The sequence below is a fragment of the Eulemur rufifrons genome, chromosome 7, assembly GCF_041146395.1.
Source record: "Eulemur rufifrons isolate Redbay chromosome 7, OSU_ERuf_1, whole genome shotgun sequence".
Classification (NCBI taxonomy): Eukaryota; Metazoa; Chordata; class Mammalia; order Primates; family Lemuridae; genus Eulemur; species Eulemur rufifrons.
In genome coordinates, this window is record NC_090989.1 from 86,352,702 (window position 1) to 86,375,878 (window position 23,177).

The 23,177-nt window shown below is 34.4% G+C and overlaps 1 protein-coding gene across 1 annotated transcript in view; it reads right to left on the reverse strand.

The window, feature by feature from the left end:
• The window catches only part of NAALADL2 (N-acetylated alpha-linked acidic dipeptidase like 2), an 899,092-nt gene that overhangs the window by 223,919 nt on the left and 651,996 nt on the right, over positions 1-23,177 (reverse strand). The window contains exon 10 of the mRNA XM_069471997.1: positions 1,847-1,993. Within this exon, the coding sequence (XP_069328098.1) occupies positions 1,847-1,993 (147 nt within the window). The remainder of the gene's footprint in view (positions 1-1,846; positions 1,994-23,177) is intronic.

Below are 23,177 nucleotides of genomic sequence, written 5' to 3' on the forward strand. Positions count from 1 at the left end.
TCCCAACTGTCCAATCAAAGCAGTTCCATGGTGATGTCTGAACCACGGGAGGTCCCTATCTGGACACCATAAAACAAGACTCACACCATAAGACCATAATCAAGCCTTATTTTTTTTTCTGTCTTTTGCTATGACAGTGGGTCTGGTGGTCATCTGTGGCATATGTATCTCACTCTGTAAACTCATATCTTGCTCTTGCTCCATAATCCTATCTTTCTTTCCTCAATAAACCTCATTTTCATGTTTACCTTTTCTTGGTATGTCTGGTCACTCTTCAGCCTTGAGTGCACAAAGAACCAACATTTCAGACTGCCAAAGCTGACAACAGCTACAGTTGGGGGGTGGTCCACCTTGTATGACTAATGTTAGACAAACCTTTTACCTAATCTCATTTAATCCTTACCATAGCTCCATAGATTCCATAAGTATACCAAAGTACCTTATTTGTAAAATAATTCTGAAAGATGTTAAATAGTTTGTCTAGTATGGGTCAGAGTCAAGACTTTAGTCCCATTCCCAAGGCTATGCTATTCTGACTCTCTAAATTCTTGGTTTAAAACTCAATCAAGATGCATTATACAGGCCGGGCGCGGTGGCTCACGCCTGTAATCCTAGCACTCTGGGAGGCCGAGGCGGGTGGATTGCTCAAGGTCAGGAGTTCAAGACCAGCCTGAGCGAGACCCCGTCTCTACTAAAAATAGAAAGACATTATATGGACAACTAAAAATCTATATAGAAAAAATTAGCCGGGCATAGTGGCGCATGCCTGTAGTCCCAGCTACTCGGGAGGCTGAGGCAGTAGGATCGCTTAAGCCGAGGAGTCTGAGGTTGCTGTGAGCTAAGCTGACGCCACGGCACTCACTCTAGCCTGGGCAACAAAGTGAGACTCTGTCTCAACAACAAAAAAAAAAAAAAAAAAAAAAAAAAAGATGCATTATACAAATGTTGAATAAAAGTTATAATATCTTATGAGTACTACACAGAAACATTACTAAAATATTACTAAACGCTATTAAAATTTAAGATATCACATACCTGAAGTGATGAGCCTATGCTATGCAAATATAATTTATTAATAAACACTCCTCTTCAAGGATATCTACATTTGAAGAGCAAAGCAGGTTTTACTCTATTTTCCAGGCTTTATTTTGTTAATGCAACAATTACCTCAAGCAGTCCAATCCAGAGCCTTTCAAATAGCTCCAAATAATGCATGAATAATTTATTATAGAAGGTAATATATTCCAACAGGTTTAGATGTATAGACAGACAGTTTCCTGTGACATAATTCTGAGAAAGCTTAAAAGGATTGAAGTCAACAGATGATGAACACAGACTTAATGAAGGTGAATCATGCCTTTGTGATATTCTTTGGGAAAAAGGCTTCTATCTTCACAAAAAAGTAGTATCTTTTTTTTAGGCAGGCAAACTATTGACAAACTTTGGGTAGCTAATCCACAGACTCACATTAACATACAGAACGTGAAATGCATTTTCCTTTGGGCAAGGAAAGGAGAATCTATTGCACATGTCAACTGTTTCTGTGAACACTGAAGATTACAATTATGTTTTGATGTTAATCCAACTACTGCAAATTTCTTATTGCAACGCACACTGGGAAAATGTGAGTGACAGTATAAATCTTTTTAAATTGAATTCAACACTATTGAAAAGAGCTGATGTTTTCAAATACTATTACAAAGCCCTGAACAACAGGAATAACTCTCTAAATGAAGCCACTTTCTACAGTGGCCTATTTGATATGAAAGATGAATAGCCAGGATAGAATCAAATTCTACACGTCTACTACATTATGTGTGTGTTTTGCATTTTTAGGAACAATCACCTCTAATGCCTTGATGTCCTCATAAGCAAACTGCACGGTGGGAACTCCAAGATGGTTGATGAAATAATCAGCATCACCTTGTATCTGCACAGAACTGACATTGGTTTCGGGGCACTGAGCTCTTCTGGTACAGTTGAAATTATTTTTCTGAAAAACATAATTTAAATTGTTAACACTATGCTTCTCAGGTCATGCCTAAATCAGTGCTACTCAAAATGTGGTCTAGAGATCAGCAGCATCAAAGTCATCTAGGAGCTTGTTCAAAATGCAAATGCTTAGGCTCCACCCTACCCTCCCTGATGGGGACATACGGGGGCGGAGCCCAGGAATTTGTGTTGTGAGGCTCCTCTTTGATTCTGATGCTGCTCACTGAAGTGTGACTAGCACTAACCAGAATCAAGCTTTGCTTTTTGTTGTTGTTTCAGAAGTATTTTTATCATAGATTTATTTTGAACTCTAATGACTCATTAATTTGACAACTGGTAAGTCTCTAAAAGGGTTTAAGGTTTTTGGGGTTTTTTTTAGTTTTCTCATAAATTTAAAGGGTGACTTGGTAGGATACAATTCCATTCTTCAAATGTCTATCAAAAGCTAGAGAAGGATTTCTGTCCATTTCTTCTTAAAAGCATATTCCCAGATATCTTATGAGTATATGCCAAGTACTACAGTGGGCCATCGAGAACCACACAGGTAAGTACAACCTCTAGGGAAATACAAGATAATAGACTACAATTTCCTAAACTAACAATTGTCTAGCAGGCAAAATAAATGACAGTAGCTTTATAAAAAATAAAATAAAACTGAAACAATTAAAAAGAAGCAAACTAAAGATTTTTATAATTAATATTGATTTAAAATGTCTTCTTTAATAACTTTTCCCAACATCTAGAATCCTTCTGAGATGCAGTTGCCTTAACTTTGAAACATGGAAGAACACCAATCTCCTGGGCAGTTGTGAGGAAAGTGAGACAATGAGCATAAGAACGTCACATCTAATGTCAGTCACAAAGCTCAATACATGTTTGCTGTTGAATCAAGACATCGACTTATCAACCTGTCATGCTTTTTGGCATGATATAATTTCAAAAATACTTTTAAATGTAACGTATCAAAAGACTTGAGAATATGTACCTTAATATTGAGAAAATAAATTATTCCAACTTTTTTCAACCACAGTGCTAGGTTATTCAAACATATAATAATGTTTCAATATCTATCCAATTTTCCTTGAGGACTTAATGGAAAGATCTTTGCAACAAAGTTAAAAATCAATTAAAATAGAAAGCCAGTATGAGTGTTTACAAACAAAGCAGGGTTTCAGCTTAATGTTATTTACTAACTATCTCGGGTGATTAAGCAGTTTGAAAATAGAAAGAAAAAGAATGTTTTACTATACAGTCTAATCAGGAGCAACCCAAAGCTTTTTATGGTGACCCTCATTAATTTGCTGCTTTTCAAAGCCTAATTGTCTGAAAAGGGAGGTAAACCTTTTTCACTCCCTAATACATTCTTGGAGCTTAAGACTCCATGTTTTATGTCAGCTTGGGACAGTTTAGGGAGGGTCTTGAATATTCCCAAAGAAGAACTACTCTTAATACTAGATAATAATAAACAAAGAAACTATATTATGTTAAAAATCGGAAAGTATTTTTGAGAGATCCCCAAAACTAGCACCTCTGAAGGGAATTATTTAGCCAGTAGAGGTTTTTATTCTGTGTTTGTTTGTTTATTTTTCTAGTTGAATTTGAATGTTTGGGCAGGCAACCATTCACTACACTACAATCACTAGAGTCTCACACCCAGCCTGCTCCATGCCTTCAATTTCACTGAATGGTGCCAGAGGCATTTGAATTTTGAAACCTATATTGTTGCATTATTTTAGGTCATTAATGAGGTTTGGTAGGACCTGGTTTTCACTTTTCCCAGAGGCCTAGCAAATAAAATTAAAAATCACTTTTTAAGTGGTCTATTATCTCTCTCTCTCTCTTTTTTTTTTTTTTTTACTAAAGTAACACCTATATCTTTTCAAGACAGCATATGCATCCTACTCAACACCAGTGAAATTATAGGCTTGGCTTTAATTTCGTTTTGCATATATAACTCTCAATATCCACCCCAACTCTCAGCCATGCTCCTTAGACAAAATTTTTTTTTTCTCAACAGAAGAATGACATAGATTAAAAATTAATAATTCTATATTCCATAATATGAGTGTGTTAAAGAATTATATTTTTAGATAAATGTACTTAAATATCATATTTGATATTTTCATTCAGTTATCATTAGTTATATAATCATCCAGTTATATAATAGCTGCCCTCTGACAAAAGGTGTTAACTTTTCATATAAACAACTTCCTAAGATGGCACAAATGACCCCACTCCAATCAATCCTTGCAATCTTTTTTATTTATTTATTTACTAGAGATGGGATCTTGCTATGCTGCCCAGCCTGGGCTCAAGTGATTCTCCCACCTCAGCTTCTTGAGTAGCTGGGACTACAGGTATGAGCAACCACACCCAGCTACTTGCAATCTTTCTTCTAACAGTTACACAGAGCATAGTTCTGACTTAGCTTCAGCATTTTATTGGCATAGTACATTCTTTTTGAAGTCAATACCAATTTTCTTCTAGTCTCTCTGTTCTTACCATGGCTGTTTTCATTGCATTCCATTTCCATGGTTCCTTCTTGGTATATCATTGTTTACATGTTTTGTATTTTTCAGGCAAATTAAAAGGGCAATATTGCAGTTTTCAGGATTACATTTCCCCAAAATACTTCTGCATTATTTTCCCTACTCTAGTTTGCTCTGCCTCATCTATTTATTGAACAGTCTATCTTTTCCCTAAAGGTTTGTATTGCTGCCTCTAACATATATAAACTCCTTTTGTAAACCAACTAAAATGGCAACAGAGTGAGCATTGTCTGAAAATGTTTTAAAATTATGTTTTGAAGGTTAAGATCTAGTAACTACATCTCTGGTGCTAAATATGGAGTATTTATGAAGAGGGAATAGAACACAGAAGAGGGTTGAGTGGCCCAACAGAGAGCTGGGAGCACTTAACTATTGAGCTTCATGTCAGAGTCAAGCACAAATGGAAGATAAAAGTTTCAAGAAAGTCAATCAAGATCGGGGGCTTCAGGGAACAGTGCCCTGAAGAGTTCTTCTGGGGCCTGTTCCTCACCTACTGAACCCAGACTTTCCCTGGCGGTCTTGCAGAAGATTCATTTTGACAATCTCCATTCTCTCCCCACCCTTCTCTTTCTCTCTCTACCTCACTCTCTCTTTCCTCCTCTCGGTGATTTAACCAGTGATGAGGAGAGGAAGCACATTACCCTCAAGCCTGTGTTCATTTTGTCTTTTCGTGCTTTTGTTCTTAACTAGCTTCAGAGTAAAACTATCAGATGAAAAAGAACCCAATTTGCAGATTGGAGCATTTTTCTCTCCTCAAGTTATTTTATCCAGGAATTCCCCTTAAGAGGAGAATATTCGTGGCACAGAAACACTATTCTCTAAATCTCTAAATCTTCATTATTCATTCCTTTAAAGTAATGGATTTAAGACCAAATTCACAGGCCTGACATGATCCTAAATCTATATTCAATCCTAATGTGAATTGTTTTTCCACACAGCACTTCAGTGGATTATAATAGATCTATACCAGGTAATAGACATTGATCTACTCAACCCCCATAAGAATTAATATCTGAGAGACAAGTAGCAAGAAATGTTAATTTTCTTCATTTTACTAGAAGTTAAGTATGCTGGGAGCGGGAAGGTTGGTAACAAATTTGTGCAGGTCAATTAATTTTTTAAATTTATTTACAAGGCTGAGTAAATTCATATTAAGAATTTCATCCAAGGAGTTAAAAAGGCTTCATATTTAATGTTTGATAACAAGTATTTTTATTCCAGTTCATAAAATGAGCAAGTTCAGGCAAAGACCATAGTTATATCACTTGTTTAATTTCCCAGCACTGATCTGTTGAAACCTGAAATGAAATCACCATCTCAATCCTGATTTTGTATGCTCTTTGTAAGCATATTTTTAAGATGAAAGGCAAAACATCATAATAAATGATTATATAAGTGAAATATAAAGAAATTCAATCAATATTTGCCTTAGTTAAATAGCGATGTCAAGACCCATTGACAAGTTTCTATAAGTATTTAAAAATCTGTTTAATAATTCAAACGTTTTATTTCTTCACGCTCTGTTTTCCCCTGCGTACATAAGCATTCAGTCTACATGCATAGGAAATTTAAGTTGATTATTTATTTAAACAGCAAGAAAAGTATAACATTCAAAATAAAAATACTGTATTCTACGTATTGTACTAAAATTAAATCACTTTCTTTTCATTTCAATATTATTCTTGTAACTTCAATTATGTAGAAACAGTTAATCTCACTAGTTTTCCTGTTTTATTTTTTTCATTATAGTAAGGTTCCAATTGGGATAATGATGCCTATGATATTAAAAAATGATTTCTCACTACAAGCATTGTGATGGTTAATTTTATGTGACATCTTAGCTAGGCCATGTGGTGCCCAGGTATTTTGTCAAATTTTATTCTGGGTGTATCTGTGAGGGTGTTTTTAAATGAAATTAACTTGTGAATTGGTAGAGTGAGTGAAGCAGATTGCCCTCCCTAATGTAGGTGGCCCTCATCCAATCAGCTGAAGGCCTAGGTAGAACAAAAGTCTGACCCTCCCACAATAAGGGTGGTGGGGATGCTTCTCCTGCCTGACTGCTTTGAGCTGGAATATTGGTCTTTTCCTTTATTTGAACATGAACTGATACATTTGCTTAGGCTTGAGCCTGCTGGCTTTTGGAATGGAACTTATATCATCAGCTTTCCAGGTGCTCAGACCTTTAGACTCCACGACACTGTTGTCACTCCTCGTTCTCCATCTTGCCGACTGCAGATCTTGGGACTTGTCAGCCTCCATAAACAAGTGATCCAAATTCTTAAAATAAATTTCTTTATATGTTTATTACAATTATATATTTATATATAAAAATATATGTAAAGATATATCTCAGCCAGTCTGAGCTGCTATAACAGAAGGCCATAGACTGGGAGGCTTAAAGAACAAAAACTTATTTCCAATGGCTCTGGAGGCTGGGAAGTTCATCAGGATGCCATCACAGTAGGTTTTAGTGAGGGCCCTCTTCCTGGTTTGCAAATGGCAGTTTTCTCCTTGTATCTTCACATAGTGAAAAGCAGAGGGACAGAGAGGGAGAGAGGGAGAGAGAGAGAGAGAAAGAGAGAGAGGTCCTCCATCGACCTCTCCTTTTATAAGGGAATTAATCCCATTCACTAGGGCTCCATACCCATGACCTAATTACTTCCTAAAGACCCTACCTCCAAATATCATCACATTGGGGGTTTAGTCTTCAGCATATGAATTTTTGGGGGGACACAAACATTTACTCTATAGCAATATATATCTTGTTGATTATGCTTCTTTGGAGAACTCTGAGTAACAGAGGCACTCTTAGATGGTAGGTCACTTTTTGTTTAAGAAATTTTCATCAGAACTAGTGAAAAATTAAACTTTAACTCCAAACAAATGGTAGTGAGGAGAGCTATGGTTGTCCTTCATTAGCTGGAGGTAATTTCACAAAATTTTGTTATAAGACTTTTAGTTTTGTTTAGTTTAGTTTAGTTTATATACATGCTCCTGGGCAATGTGAATATGTAAACAAGTGAGGAATCATAAAGAAATCGTTTACATTTTGAAACTGAAAAGAACCTACAAATCCTAAATCTCAAGTATTCTTATGCTATGATCCACAGAAAGAATTCAGGAGATGTGCAAACTTGGTGAGGAAAAAAAAAATTGTATTTTTATTTTCACTCACTTCTAACTGAAATTTAACATTTCATTCAATTATGAAGTAGGCCACAGACCCTGTAGTATTAGCAGTACCTGTAACTTTGTAACCAAATGAAATTAGATGTTTTCATATCACATTTTAGCTGTTGCCAATACCAATATATTAAATTCATTGCTAATTTGAAAAGATGGTAGTTATGAGACACTTTGCTGACTTTCGCTGTTTAATGTGCTAACTTTAAAAAGCCTATATATTATGAAAATGCAAATTTGTGTGTTTTAATACTTGGGTAACTGCAGTTTGATATAATTGCTTTCCTTTGCAATCCTGGTGTATTTTAATTTAAGCACTTAAAACATAATTTTTTAGAATGGGTTTATATAGGACTTGCCAGCCTGCCAAACTTGTCCACAGGGGTGGCCCTTTCCTAGTAAAATAGCTGCATTTTATAAATTAGGAAATTGAGGTCCCAAATCAACAGAATTAGGATTTAATCCCAGATCTTTTACTCCAATTGCAATGCTCTTTCTTACGCACTATGTTGCTATATCCAGCATACAGACCACATTAATGCATGTGAATAACCTAATCTTACATTTGCTCTTTTCAGAATTGTCAGGGTCTTTTTTTTTTTTGTCATGTTGGATCACTGCATCTAGTTATAATAAACTGTACATCTATTTCTTCAACATTTATTTAGTTACTGTGTGTGCTATGTATTTTTCCTTTATTTAACTTGCATTTTTAAGCCAACATGTCAATACAATTCCAAGTACTTAATAATGCATTGCAGATGTCCTCCGATAAACTTTGATGGGAGACAAGATGCTATGTTTACTGTCTTTCTTTAAGATTTCAAACTAGAAACTTAGTTATACTAAACACACACATCTAATGAGTTTCTCATACATAAAATATATTTCAAAATGGTAAAAATTTTGAAAAATAATATATCTTGTAATTTCTTTATTAAAGATTAAATAGAACAGAAAACAAAACCAGTTTTTATCTTATAAAATAGAAATTTTCAACCCACAAAATGGAGTTTTCAAAATCTACAATTTCTCAGGGTTTTTACAAAGGTTTAAAAACCTACTTACTGAGGGTTAACAAAGTTTTAGCTTTAAATTAGAAGAATTAGAAGAATATACTTCTAATCAATACAAGTAGAATTGCCAAATTGAAAAATACACTCCAACTCTCATCTCATTCTGTTGATTCTTAGAACTTTAATCTTGTTATCAGATGTAGAAAAATGTTATTTTATATTTGAAGCACTTCTAATTAGATTTAAAATATGTGTATGCACTAATGAATGCTTTAATGATCAATCTACAAGGGTATAGATGGAGAAGAATGAAAATATTTGCCCTGGTTTTTATTCTGTCTTCTAACTGCTATCTTCTTCCCCCTTTTCCCAACAACTGTACTTCATTTCTCCTTCCTCTTCAGCTTAAGGTCCCTGACCAATAATAGCCCTATGATGGCAAAAAGACCTATTTCTCCTTTTTTTTTTTTTAATCGCTTTTTTTGAGAAAGGGTCTCTCTCTGTCGCTGGGGCTGGAGTGCAGTGGCATCGTCACAGCTCACTGCAACCTCACACTCCTGGGCTCAAGTGATCCTCCTGCCTCAGCCTCCTGAGTAGCTGGGAGGAGAGGCACATCCTCTTCATTTTTTCTCTCTCCACTCAAGGCTTGTGTAACAATAAAAGCAGGTGTGTTATTTTAAAACTTGGAAAAATATTCACATTTCAATGAAACCGTTTTGTCTAAGTAAAAATCTCCACTAAAATAATAGTATCTTCCCTATGGTATCTTATACTCCAATACACTCTAGATGAATCCATCTTTTGAATATAAGAAATCTAAATTATAAAAGTATAGAGGAAACAATAGAAGAATTTTAATAAAGTGAAATCTCGAGTGAAAAATACATTTTTGAGTTTAAAAAATATTTACACATTTCACAAGCAAACGGCTAGTTTCTGTAACATATAAAGAAAAAACACAGCAAGATGTTAAAAAAAGCTAACAGAACTGGCATTTCACATAAAGATAATTATAAATGTCTTTTATACATAATGACTTTTACATTTACTTTTAAAAACCTCTGGCAAGTGTGATTGTGGAGTATGTTTTGAAGGATATGGTGAATCTGGTGCCTCATATATTACTAAAGAAAAAAATTGGTACAAATTCTACAAAGGTTAGTTAAATTTCATCTGTACAATAGAATAATATGTAGTCTTTAAAAAGAAAAATAAAGCTGTTTATGCACCAATAATGAACAATCTCCAAATACATTTTACATGCAAAAAATAATCTGCAGATTCTATAAGATGAATCATTTTTTATTTTTTAAAATTTTTTTTAAAAATTAATAATAAAAGTCTATATGCTCAAATATATATAAATACTGTTTGTCTCTGGGAAGAGATACTGGTGGGAAAAACAGGTTTAGAAGAAAAACTTCATTGTCTACTTGCTTACTACTTTTGAATTTTACATCTGTGAATAAATCACCTCTTCAAAAAACAAATCACATTTTTCAAATCTTCTCTTTGTTATGTGTTCCTAAGATTCCCTTGATTGTCTTGATTGTAAGATATATTATTAATTTTAAAAAGACTTTTGTTAAGTGTTAAGGAAGCAATAAACATATAAGAAATATCCCCCAGTTTCAGAAATGTTAACATTTTTAAAAAATGTCTAAGAGTGGAGACATGGGGTATTTAGAGATTCAGAATCATGGACAGAATCTGAGAGGATAGATTTAGGACCATTAAAAATGTATACCACTGGGGAGAGAACAGATGAGAACAGCTGCCACTTTAGTTTATTGGGGAAGCACAGTTTCTCTCACAGAGGATTTGGGAATGGCTCAACGGCATGAGCCCTCTGTTGCGACCAGGGTCACTGAAGTCGGAGGTTACTCCAGGAGGTTACTGGGAAAGAACAGAGAGCCAAGGGGCGATGAGGGAAGACTGAAAACAAAAATCCATTTATTTCATGATCATAATATCCTTCAGGACCATTCTTGTTTACGTGGTTTGTGTATATTTGCATTTTTTAGACAAGCATCCATTTATTATCAAAACATGCTAAATATGGACTATCTCATTTACTCCAAGGAGACAGTTACATACAGACCTACCATTTACAAACAATCATATTAGATCATAATGCAACCCTGCGAGATGGGGAAAACAGGTTATTATTACTCCACTTTATAGACTAAAGGGTTTGTTATCCCTAGAGACATAAGGATAGCAAATGGAGTGGCAGGCAGGGATTTCCAGCTTAGATTGTTGCCCCACCTACAACCTCCACTTCTGGCCTCATGATTTTTCTTTCCTCCCGTTTAAGGAAACAGGGAATGAGTTTGTACAGTTTGCGAAGAAAGAGCTGTTTGTACAGAAAGAGCTGTTAGGCTGCTGACTAATCAACTAAATTAAAATTTCCTTTTCAGTTTAAGAGAAAGATGACTTAAAACTAATTTACCACATAAAAAGTTTCCATGGATGCCTTCCCTATTTGGGCACTTCTTTAGTAGGTTTGATATCAGTCACTCCAACAGCTAAACTCATTTCTTCATGAATTGCAAACTATATATAGAATGACAAGCCCAGAGTCCTTCCAAAAAGTGTACTTTGATTATATCATATTGAAAAGGTACAGCAATACCAGCCATATTGACCTTTGACCAACACAGTGGGTAAATGCATGCTCCCTCTAGGTACAATTCCCATAGGACCTTTAATGACCAAAAGGATCAAGATATAGATTTTATGTCTCAGTGAAGGATAACAACTCTGGCCTCACAGTGCTGTTCCATGCTGAGGAATTGGCTGACATGACATAACTTCAGCCATTATTTCACCAGCCTTCTTGAGGTTTGTCTTAAATAGCTTCTCCTAGCCTCACAGGCAATGCTATTTTAAAAAATATGGTGTCAGCATTTCAGTTATGTAGTCTAGCTGCCAGGCATTAAAAAAATTAACTGAAAATCCTAACTGGTTTTCAAATCAACACTGTCTCAGGCTGCAAAATATGTTTAATAAAATATTTAAACAAAATTTTCTATAGATGAAACAGTTTAGTACCTTCCCTTCAAAACTTTCAGACATTAAAGAAAAAAAAAAATTGCTATCCTCTCTATGACCAGATTACAGGGCAGTTGTAAATCAGGTGGGTGCTCCCAGGTTTTTTAAAGGTAATTCATTTAGTTTTAGGAGGGCACAGGAGAGAAAAAAAAACTGAAAAATGCAGACTTGGCAAGCAGAAGGGCAAAGGATGTGGATGGCATATCACCACACATTACCATTTCAAGCACGTTAAGTGCTGAGAGTGAGAAATCGGGCAGAAGAAATAACACCATCAGCAGTAATATGTCCAGGTTTGACAGATGACAGCATCATCTCATCATCTTAAAACCCTGGGCCAAAATAACTGCTAGCCCTGGGATAGCTTTGCTGGGGTGTGCCCATTAGAGCTTTGTAGACCACCGCTGTATGTAAGGAGCACTGTGTATAAGACACCCAGATATTTCTCACAGCTCACATCTGAATGCCAATCCCAGCATGTTATGTTTCTTTGTACCAGATTTTAGGACCATTATTTTGGTCAGAATGTACCATGGAGTTTTTCACTCATATCAGTGTTTCAACTTGGTTCTTCTTTGTATTTTTTCTGCCTCTCCTACATGTTTTTTTGAGGGCAGAGAATTGGTTTTGTCCATCTTTCTATTGCCCTTATTTTGGTCAGCATAATAAAATACAAGAGTTTGGAAAATTGAAGTTAATCCAATGGTATCTACTTTTCCAGTGGCAGGGAATGGTAAAGAAGAAGAGAAGAAAGTAACTACACAAACACCATCTGGCTTAGCCAAGGTTTAGATTTGAAAATAATTGGACTCAAAGTGCCAAAGATGTTGTAGGGAGTTTGAAGTTGACTTCAGGTAATTCTATGAGTCATAACAATTCTGGAAAACAATTTCTTGTTGGGCAAAATCTGCTTTCAAGTGAACTATGTATCCCATTAGGCACCTGCAGGAAGTCAATAAGTATGTACAGACATCACAAAGTACATTGTAATAAGCAGGTGCTTGAGATAAATATTAAAGAGTAACCAAAGCCATGCACCACAAAAAGATTTCAGATGAGATAGACAATTTTGCATTCTCCCTTAAAAAGCACTGATGCTTCTTTTCAGCAATATAACCATAGAGCAGTTACCTCTTAAAGCCTGAATTTTCCAAATATATAAAGGGAATATGTTTATAATAGGAGAAAGATGAGAGGAGTAAATTCAATAATGTATGCAAAGGACTCAGCACCTATTATGTAAGTACTTAGTTTGTACTGTAATTATCATAAATTATCATTACTACTATACAACCAACATACACCACACACACACACACACACACACAAACACCAACTCCTCCTACATTTTTGGCCATGCCTTTCTACCAAATCTATGTACAACGGTATTTTTTCCTGTCTTCTAAGATGTGGAATGCTCATATTTAGAAAACTAAGTCTTTTCATGATTATCTAATGCACTTTTTCCTAATGAACTTTGGTTTTAAAGGAGGTTCTTTTTAATCTTTTTGTTTTTACTCTTTTTGTTTTTCACTCCTTTTCAAGTTATAATCTCTTTGATTTTTATAAGGGATTTTGTAGGACAGTATAATAGTTTTCTTGTTTAAATACTCTTACTAAGTGTATTAAAAGAGAATACCTTTAAAATGTATTATAAATATTAAATTCTGTAAAATATATTCCCCTTTTATTTTTCACACACTATAAGAATAGGGAAAACTTTTTTTTTTAAATTGGAGTGAGTGTGTGTAAAAGATGATTACCTACACCTGAGAAATCACAGAGTAATCATTACATAATTTTTCATTCAGTATCAAGAAATTTTCTATTAAGCATTTTTAATTTTCTAAATCAAATTATACTTTTTCTTAATTAAATTATTCTTTAAAGAAAAGAACCATTTCTAATACTATATAATAACAGAAATTGATATTGTAGATGCAATATATAAACTCATTACATGTTTTAATCAAATATAAATTGGATCAGGAAAAATCTGTGATAGTAAAACAAGAAAAATAATATCAAAATATTAATGGTATTACAACTAAAAATAAAAAAGTAACAATAGAGCAAAACAATAATGATTTAATATTAAGAACCCATATGTAACATAATATACATAAATCTATAATATGCACATAATACATAAAATACATTTAGATTTAACAGGTATGTACTGCATATCTGCTATGTGCCAAGTGCTTTTATATTGTTATCTTTATAACACTGTAGGGAAAAAATAATTACCCCTAAGCTCTTTTAAAGCTATCATTGCTGAGAGAGATTAAGTAAATCATCTGTGGTCACTCAGGTAGTGAAAAGACCAAAATCTTGACCATAATTTCCGTTTCTAAGTCTAGCGTTCTTTACTGTTTAACCCCATGCCAGGATTCCAAAGAAGTCAGCTCTCAAAATTCATCTTGAAAATCCTCTCTAACCTACATCTGGAACTCAAAGCACTTTGAGGAACTAGCACCTTCATCTTGGATTTCCCGGCCTCCAGAATTGTGAGAAATAAATGTTTGTAAAGCCACGCAGTCTATGGTATTTTGTTATGGCAACCCAAGTTGACTAATACAACGAGGTATCTGGAGTAGTCAAATTTATAGAGACATAAAATAGAATGGTGGTTACCAGGACCTGGGAAAAGGGGGAAGTGAAGTGGGGGGTTGGTGAGTTGTTTTTAATAGATATAAGGTTTCAGTTTTGCAAGAGGAGTAAGTTCTGGAGATGGTTATACAACAATGTCCATGTACTAATACTACTGAATTGTTACACTTAAAAATGGCTTAGATGGTAAATTTTATATTTATTTTACCAAAATTAAAAAAATTTAAATAAATCAAAGATTTAATTATTGATTCACCTTCTCAAATCAACTTTTTTCCCAGTGCTCTCTATCTCCATAAATGGTTACCCAGTTGCTCAGTTCACATCAAATCCTTGTTTTTCACTTTGGATTCCCTTTACATATAATCCAACGTTTTTTCAGATATTAACATGCAAGAGATCACCTGGATGACTTATCACAACATAGGTTTCTGGGGCTCATCTCTAGATTTCTGATTTAGCAGGTCTGGGATGAGGCTCAAGAATCTGCAGTTCTACCAAGTACACAGATGAAACTAACGCTGCTGGACTGCGGTTCACTCCTTGAAAACTGCAAATCTAATCCATCAACAAATCCTGACTGCTCTGCTTCAAATGTATTCCAAAATCAACCCCCTCTCGCTACATACATTGCTTCCAAAAAGTCCAAATCACCATCGTCTTTTGCCTGAGCCAAAATTATTTCTAATCTGACACTAATGCCTACTTTCTCCCCATAATCTACCCTCCAAACAGAATAATCCTTTTAAATTTTAATCAGATGATAACATTTATTTGCTTAAATTGCTCTAATGGTTTCCCATCACTCCTAGAATTAAGGCTCTACCATGGTTTACAGGACCCAAAGTGAACTCTGCTGCCTCTATTTTTCTAGCCTCATTTCATAGCACTTACTTGTTTTCTCCCTCACTGGCCTCCTTGGTGTTACTCAAATAAATCAAGTATTGCCTGCCTTAGGATCTTTGCATGTAACCATTCCCTCTGTGTGGCATACCTTCATCTCCTTTCCATTAATCCCTCTCTCATTTCCATCAGGTCTCAGTTCAAATATCCACTGTTCAGAATGACCTTGCCTGGCTCTTACCTAACATAACATCGATTCTTTCATCAGCTTTTTTTCCTTTCCTGTCCTGCTTCACTCATGCCCATAGAGGTTTTTCCAGAAGAAAACTCCCTCAAATATTCACATGTACTAGACTCTCTATCTCAAGGTCTGCTTCTAGGGAGCTGACCTAAGGCACTACCTTTTTATTGATAGGTACTCTAAGAACCAGAAAAGGGAGCTACCTCAAAAGTATTACTTTGTACCACTCCAATTGGAAAATTCAGAAGCTGTGTTTGACAAAGTAAATTGTGTTTTAGAAGTCCCAGCAATTTATTGAGCAATTCTGTGGGGATTCAGGATGCCATGCTGTTCATTTCACGTATGTTAACTTCTTAAATCTCTCTAAAACCCTCAGGGTAGATATCATTACCCTCACTTGATAGATGGGGAAACCAAAGCACAGAAAATCTGCTAAAATGACAGAGTAGAACATAAACCTATGTCACTCAGGTCCAAAATTCAAAACTAACTTTTTTAGTGGATTTAGGTTCCCAAATCCAAAAACATAGTGTTTTTTTTTCTTATTTTATAAATGTTATATGAGGAATAGCAACAACTTTCACAGATAGTGCTATCTATAGATATACTACCCATAAAATAGTATATGTGTGTAAATATGTATATAAAATTTATATATGCTATATATAATATATACAAAAGTATACACACATACATACACACACACACATACACACAGCCAGCCCTCCATATCCACACATTCTCCATCCGTGGATTCAACTAACCACAGATCAAAATATTTGAAAAAAAATTTTGTGTATACTGAACATGTATAGACTTCTTTTTCTTGTTATTATTCCCCATGTAACTTCTATTTGCATAGAATTCACATTTTATTAGGTATTATAAGTAATCTAGATATTATTTAAAGTATACAGGAGGATGTGCATAGGCTACATGCAAATGCTATACTATTTTATATCAGGGACTTGAGCACTTGTGGATTTTGTTAGCTGTAGGAGGTCCAAAACCAATCCCCCAAGGATACTGGGGAATGACAGTACAAAACACATGTAATATTATATCAGTTTTAAAACTTCCTATAAATTCATAAACTAAATTTATTTCCCAATAGGAAGCCTTAGTTTTCCACATTTTAAGGTAAGACAATACTTGGGAGAACAAGTTATTCAAATCATTTAAGGAAAGCAAAAAGGCTGTGTCAACTCTCCTTACTTTCTTTTTAGAACCCAATTCAAATGATATTAGAAAGAGTTAGGAAAACTCTTCATTTTACTGTTACTGTTTACTGTTTTGTATTAGTGGTGAAACCAAAAAATAGAAAAGTGAATACATTTTCTGTAGTATATTTTATAACAGTGATTCAAAGCAAATTTTGAGTTAAGAAATATATCAAAGATCAGTCTTTGCTCTCAAATCTAAGAGAATTGCATATGTAGATTTAGTCATACATACTTTCATAATACGTATTTACTTTCACTTGTTTCTATGTGGGAAAACTCTTTGCTATGGTCTGAATGTTTGTGCCCTCCTTCTCCTGAAAAATTCATATGGTGAAATCCTAAATTCTAAGGTAATGATATTATAAAGTGGGCATTTTGGGAGGTGATTAGGACATGAGGACCAAGTGGGTCATGAATGAGATTAAGGCTCTCATAAAATAGGGCCAAGGAAGCTCTTTCATCCCTTTCACCATGTGAGGACACGGCTAGAAGGTGCAGTCTATCAATCAGGAAATAAATCCTCATCAGACACTAAATCTGTAAGCACCCTGATCTTGGACTTCCCAGCCTCTAAAACTGTTAATAAATTTCTGTTATTTATAAGCTACCCAGTCTATGGTAATTTGTTAGAGTGGCCCAAATGGACTAAGAAACTCATTAACTAGTTTTATGTACATTTCCACCATATTATTTGCAAACTGACAATGGGCTGAATTAAGACACAGTTTTGTTCCCATTTCCAGATCTGTCAACATGAATATTAAGTCATTCTGTTTTGTGCTTCCAGCCCTGCAGAGAGTAGGGCTGAACTCAGTTCAGGAGGCTGAACTTTCCTGAACTATTTCCAAGAATGAGACAATTAAAACCATCTGAAAATTATTCCCCTTAACATCAACACCAATAAATATAGGATGAGAGATGAGAGAAATAAAAGGAATTACTACTTCTAAAAGCAGATAAAACATATAGAAGAAAACTTTATAAGATAGTTCTTAAAGTTCAGAGAAATAAAATGTTTTTCAAAAATAATAACTATATTCCCCATAGTCCAGAGTCTTCTTTCCTGAAATTTCTTTTGTTATAAGTTTGACACTCAGTGAAATGATGCCAATTTCAAATGCACTAACTGACAGTAACAATTTCATATAGAAATCTATAATAACATTCTACCTGGAGTACAATTTCTATCTTCTGAAATGAAAAGTATATCTTTTACTATTTTTTAAACTATTAGTTTGAGAGCTAAGTTTTTAAAAGTGTATTATCTCATTATTTAAGTGCTTTACACTTTATACAGGATTTTGACCTATATAATTTTATATTTACATAGCACTTCGAGGTAATTAGGGTATTAGAGTCATCTGATATGAGAAAACTGAGATACGTATAAAGATTGCCAAAAATCATATATAATAATAAGTAATAGAGACTCCAGTAAAACCTGACTCTTACTCCAGGTTGTTTTTTTTTGTTGTTGTTTGTTTTTTTTTTAATGTTACCTTCTTCATGACTTTTCAAAAGTTTATTTTTCCAGTTACTGCTTCAAAATTTCCCATTTGAAATTTATTTTCTTGGTGAATGTATGCCAAGGCAGAATCAGGAGAGGGGCTGTTACCATTACCTACCCTTATCCTGCACTGTGGGGATCACAGCTGATAAATGCCAACATGAGTCACTAACTAACCTGAGACTGTGCCTGTAGCTCTGAAGTCTGCTGCCTGCTGACCTGGCTGCATCAGCACAACAGTTTTTAAAGGTGACTGCTCAGAAGTTAAAAGTTATTTTAACTTTAAAAGAGATTTCTCATTTAAAATAGAATTAAGAGACTTTTTCTTTTTTTTGAAATTCAATTCAGTTCAGTTCTCAAATATTCAAGAAGTAAAATTTTCTACTAAGAATCCTGGAGCTCAAAAACCATAAACCTAGCATAACACTAACAACTAGGCAAGAAGGTAGGTGTTCCTCTCTCAAATAATATTAACTGATTCTTTTTAATCTCTCAGAGGTCTACGATATACATGCCAATAAATAATCAGAGATGTTTATGTTGTATACGTATATATATGTGTATGGGTATGTGTGTATAAATAATATCACATTTGATAACCATGGCACAATCAAAAACTATTTACTAACCATCTGCTAAGAATGATGTGGTCTGGAGAACACAAATTATGAACAAAATACATATTTTATATACTCAAGGAGCCTGTGAAACAGTTGGGTAGGAAATGCTTATCCATACAAAATGCTCAAGTGATGCAAAGAAAATACTATGTTTAAAGGGTGCTTTAAAGGGCATAGTATATTGGTTTAAAATTACTTTAGAAAGTTAACACAAATTCAATAGAGTTAAATATAGTCCACTGATAAGAAATCTTTGGCAACAGCAAAGAGGTTGGTAAATAATACAATAATATGTACTTATTGCTATTTGACAGAGAGGTAGGAGTTTTCAACAATAAGAATTGCTAGCTGAAAGATCCTTTGCTTGTTACTGAGCACAGTGGTGGATAGGCAAATTACTAATATGATCACTTTGTCAATTGCGTTTTCTGGGTTTCTGTCTCAAGTACATTGGAGCCAAGCAGTACTGTATTATTTCTTCATTCTTACATGGAACAACTTAAAGGAAGGCTAAAAAAAAAAAAAAAAAAAAAAAAAAGTTGGGGACTTACCAATAGATAGGCTCTTGGCTCATAGAAGTTAGAGTTGGAAAGTATTTAAAAACTCCTATCCCCAAAGTGACTAGCAGTATGCCAAATTATACTGCTCCCTGAGGCTCTGAGAAAAATCTGTAAAAGCCTTTCTTAGATGTACATTGCGAAGACTCAGGCTGCTTTCCAAGATCTGAAAGTAGCATAGTGTGTTTAAATTAGGCCAAGGTAAGGCCGACACGGGAGGATTGCTTGAGCTGAGGAATTCGAGACCAGCCTGAGAAAGGGCAAGAACTCATCTCTAACAAAAATAGAAAAATTATCCGGGTGTTGTGTGCTGCCTGTAGCCTCTTAGCTACTCAGGAAGCTAAGGCAGGAGGACTGCGTAAGTCCAGAAGTTTGAAGTTGCAATGAGCTATCATGACCCCACTGCACTCTACCAGGGGCAACAGAGCAAGACTGTGTCTCAAAAAAAAAAAAAAAAAAAATAGACCAAGATAGCAGGGTTAAAATAAGGTAAATAGTAATCGACAACAGGCAAATTATATACATTTCAGGTGTAAAAAGTTAGAGTTTATATAGAGATGTTTTCTATTTTTCTTACTTTAAGTAGCATTTCATCTTATGCTACATATGAAATATATGTAAGCATTTGGGGGGTTGTGCTTATTAAATTAACAGGTTGAGGGTTTTTTTGTTGTTGCTTTTTGTTTTTCTGAGACTGGATCTTGCTCTGTTGTCCAGGCTCCTTGTGAACTCTTGGGCTCAAGTAATCCCCCCTGCCTTTGCCTCCCAAAGTGTTGGGATTATAGGCATGAGCCACTGCACCCAGCCAACAGGAATTTTTAAAATAATTTCTAAAGTTGGTAACCATACAATAAAATATATTTTCATACATTACTAGTGAAAGCACAAATAAGTACTAGCCTTTTAGAAAGTCATTTAGCAGTCTGTATTAAGTGTTTAAAAAAAGATATTCTTATCCTTTGACCCAATGATCCTATTTCTGAGAAACTACCCCATGTAGTCTATCTAACAGAAGAGGAAAGATATTTACATAAAGATATTTACCATGTCATTATTTATATTATAATACATTATACTTTTTGAACATATTATAGAAGTAGGGAATATTAGAAATATCCTAAATACCTCAAAACATAAATTCTTAAATTACAACTCATGGTATATTATATTGCTATTATGTTTAATGTTTATAAAGACTAGCAACATGAAAAATGCTTTTGAAAAAATAATGCTAGACCAATCTTTAATAATGTAACCCTGGGCCTGGCACAGTGACTCATGCCTATAATCCTAGTACTCTGGGAGGCTGAGGCAGGAGGATCACTTGAGGTCAGGAGTTCAAGACCAGCCTGAGCAAGAACAACACCCTGTCTCTACAAAAAAAAAAAAAAGAAAAAAAAAAGAATAATTAGCCAGGCATGGTGTCATGAGCCTGTAGTCCCAGCTTCTCAGGAGGCTGAGGCAGGAGGATTGGTTGAGCCCAAGAATGTGAGGTTGCAGTGAGCTATCATGATGACACTGCACTCTAGTCTGGGCAACAGAACAAGACCCTGTCTCAAAATGAATGAATGAATGAATGAATGAATAAATGACTAAAATAGAAAATTTAAAAATGTAAATCCTGTCATGATCTTCTCTCCTACTTTAAACCTTCCAAGAGCTTTCCACTGTATTCAGCATAAAACCCAAATACTGACCCTGGCTTCTGAAGCCCAACCTTATATGGCTCCTGGTTACTTCTTTACTCTCCTCTTCTGCTCTCTTTCAGCCACTAACAACCCACACTTAGGAGTACTTGATTCCACACTTAGAATGCTTGCCCCCTGGTATATGTTTGGCCTGCTCCTTCGGTTCTTAATTTAAATGTCCCAGAAGACTCCTCCCAAAAGACTTCCTTGGCCATGCAATATGAAGTAGTCAACTAGTTGCTGTCATGTCACCTTGCTTTAATTTTCTACAAGGCACTCATTGTCATCTTACAGTTTCCTGTTCACTTCTTTACTATAATAACTTGCATATCATCTGGCTCCTTCCACTAGGATACATACTCCATAAGAGCCCAGATCTCGTATAACACAGCTGGTATGTAGGAGATGCTTGATAAATATTTCTTAAGGTAATGAATCAATCAATATTAATAATATTTTTAAATATTAAAATATAAATATCCTTTAAAAGAGAAATTAGACATAATTTAAAAAGACCATGTGGAAATCTTTAAATTATTACATAAAAGACCTAATTTTGAGATTATAAAACCCAGGCACTATTACCATCAGGGAACAGCTTCTGAAATTGGGGAAAAAAAGGGGGGGTTCCCAAGGAAATGAATCACTTTTATGAGTTGTGCTTTTTGAAGCAAACAAAATTTCATAATGTCAAATATTTACAAAAACTCAAAGCAATATATAATTAAGAAATAACTATTTAGTCCAATGTGTAAGTATAAGAGCCATATAGAGAAAAAAAAGATTCATGTAAGATATAGCTGTTCGGGAAGATTTCATGGAGAAGATACAACTTAATCTAAGAACAGATTGAAGGATTTGGATTCAGGGAAAATAAAAAGGATTCCAAAAACATTTTGGAGTTGAACAAATTTTTAGGGAACTTTTAAATGTTCTGATACCTTATGACTTGCTCTTTTAGGACATGCTAATGCTAAATTACCCTAATTTCAATCATTTGGCACAAAGCCAAGATAATAGAGGCCAAATAGGAAATTCCAAGTCTCCAAATTCTCATGCAGCATATAATGATTTATTCATTTTAGAAGTTTAAAAAGTGTCAAACGATCGGGAGGTATCTAGAATTTATAGAGTGTTCTTAGTTTTTTAGCATAATTTATTCAGCAGCTGCTACATGAAATAACTGATATAATAATTTAGATATGACACATGTTATTTCTGTTTACTTTCTGGGGCCTTGACATGCTCAGCAAATACAAACTGAGTTATCAGCATAAACTGAAGATCATTATTCAGATTTAAACATGGATATTTAACAAGCTGCCTATAACTCCTTTTATACATTGAGTGTATTGAAAAGCAAGAAAGTAAAAGGAAAATCTAAATCTTTAAGAGTACATTTAATTTGGTGGCATTTGATTCAGTCTATCAAATGAAAAGAAAGATAAAAATGTATAACAGTCAATTTGTCACTAGCAGTATCTCTTAAAGTGTGCCCACTTAAAATTAAATGAGATTATATTGAACTTTCTCCCTTTCCCCTATGGAATTAAGCAATTAATTCCAGTAATTAGTACCACAGGTGTATACTTAAAATCCCCCCCTGTGAAAAATATTGTAATGGATTATGTCTATGAGTGTTTTCCTAAGTCAATAAAATGGCATAAAATGCAACATAAGCCAGTAGGAAATTTTAATATATTGTGTAATATATGCTTCACATCTTGTTATGCTTTTATTAAATATTCAGCTGCTAACATAGCACTATAAGACTGTGCGACAAGAGCACACATATTAATAGAACATCTCTTTTACAACTTATAAAAAAGAAACAAGCAGATTTTTGACAAGCTCATAATGTGGTAAATCTCAGTAATATGAAAGTATAGCTGTGTATTTCAACATAAACTGGATGTTCAACATCTTAAAATACCAGTAGTGGGAATAAAATAGTTTAATACGCAGAATTGCCCCTAGTCATTTGCAAACTACTGAAAATTTGCATGTAAAATTTAATACTCTATTTTCTTTTTCACCAGAGGCCTTCTGGAAGAGAGTAGAACAGAGCAAATATGAAGAAATCATTTATTA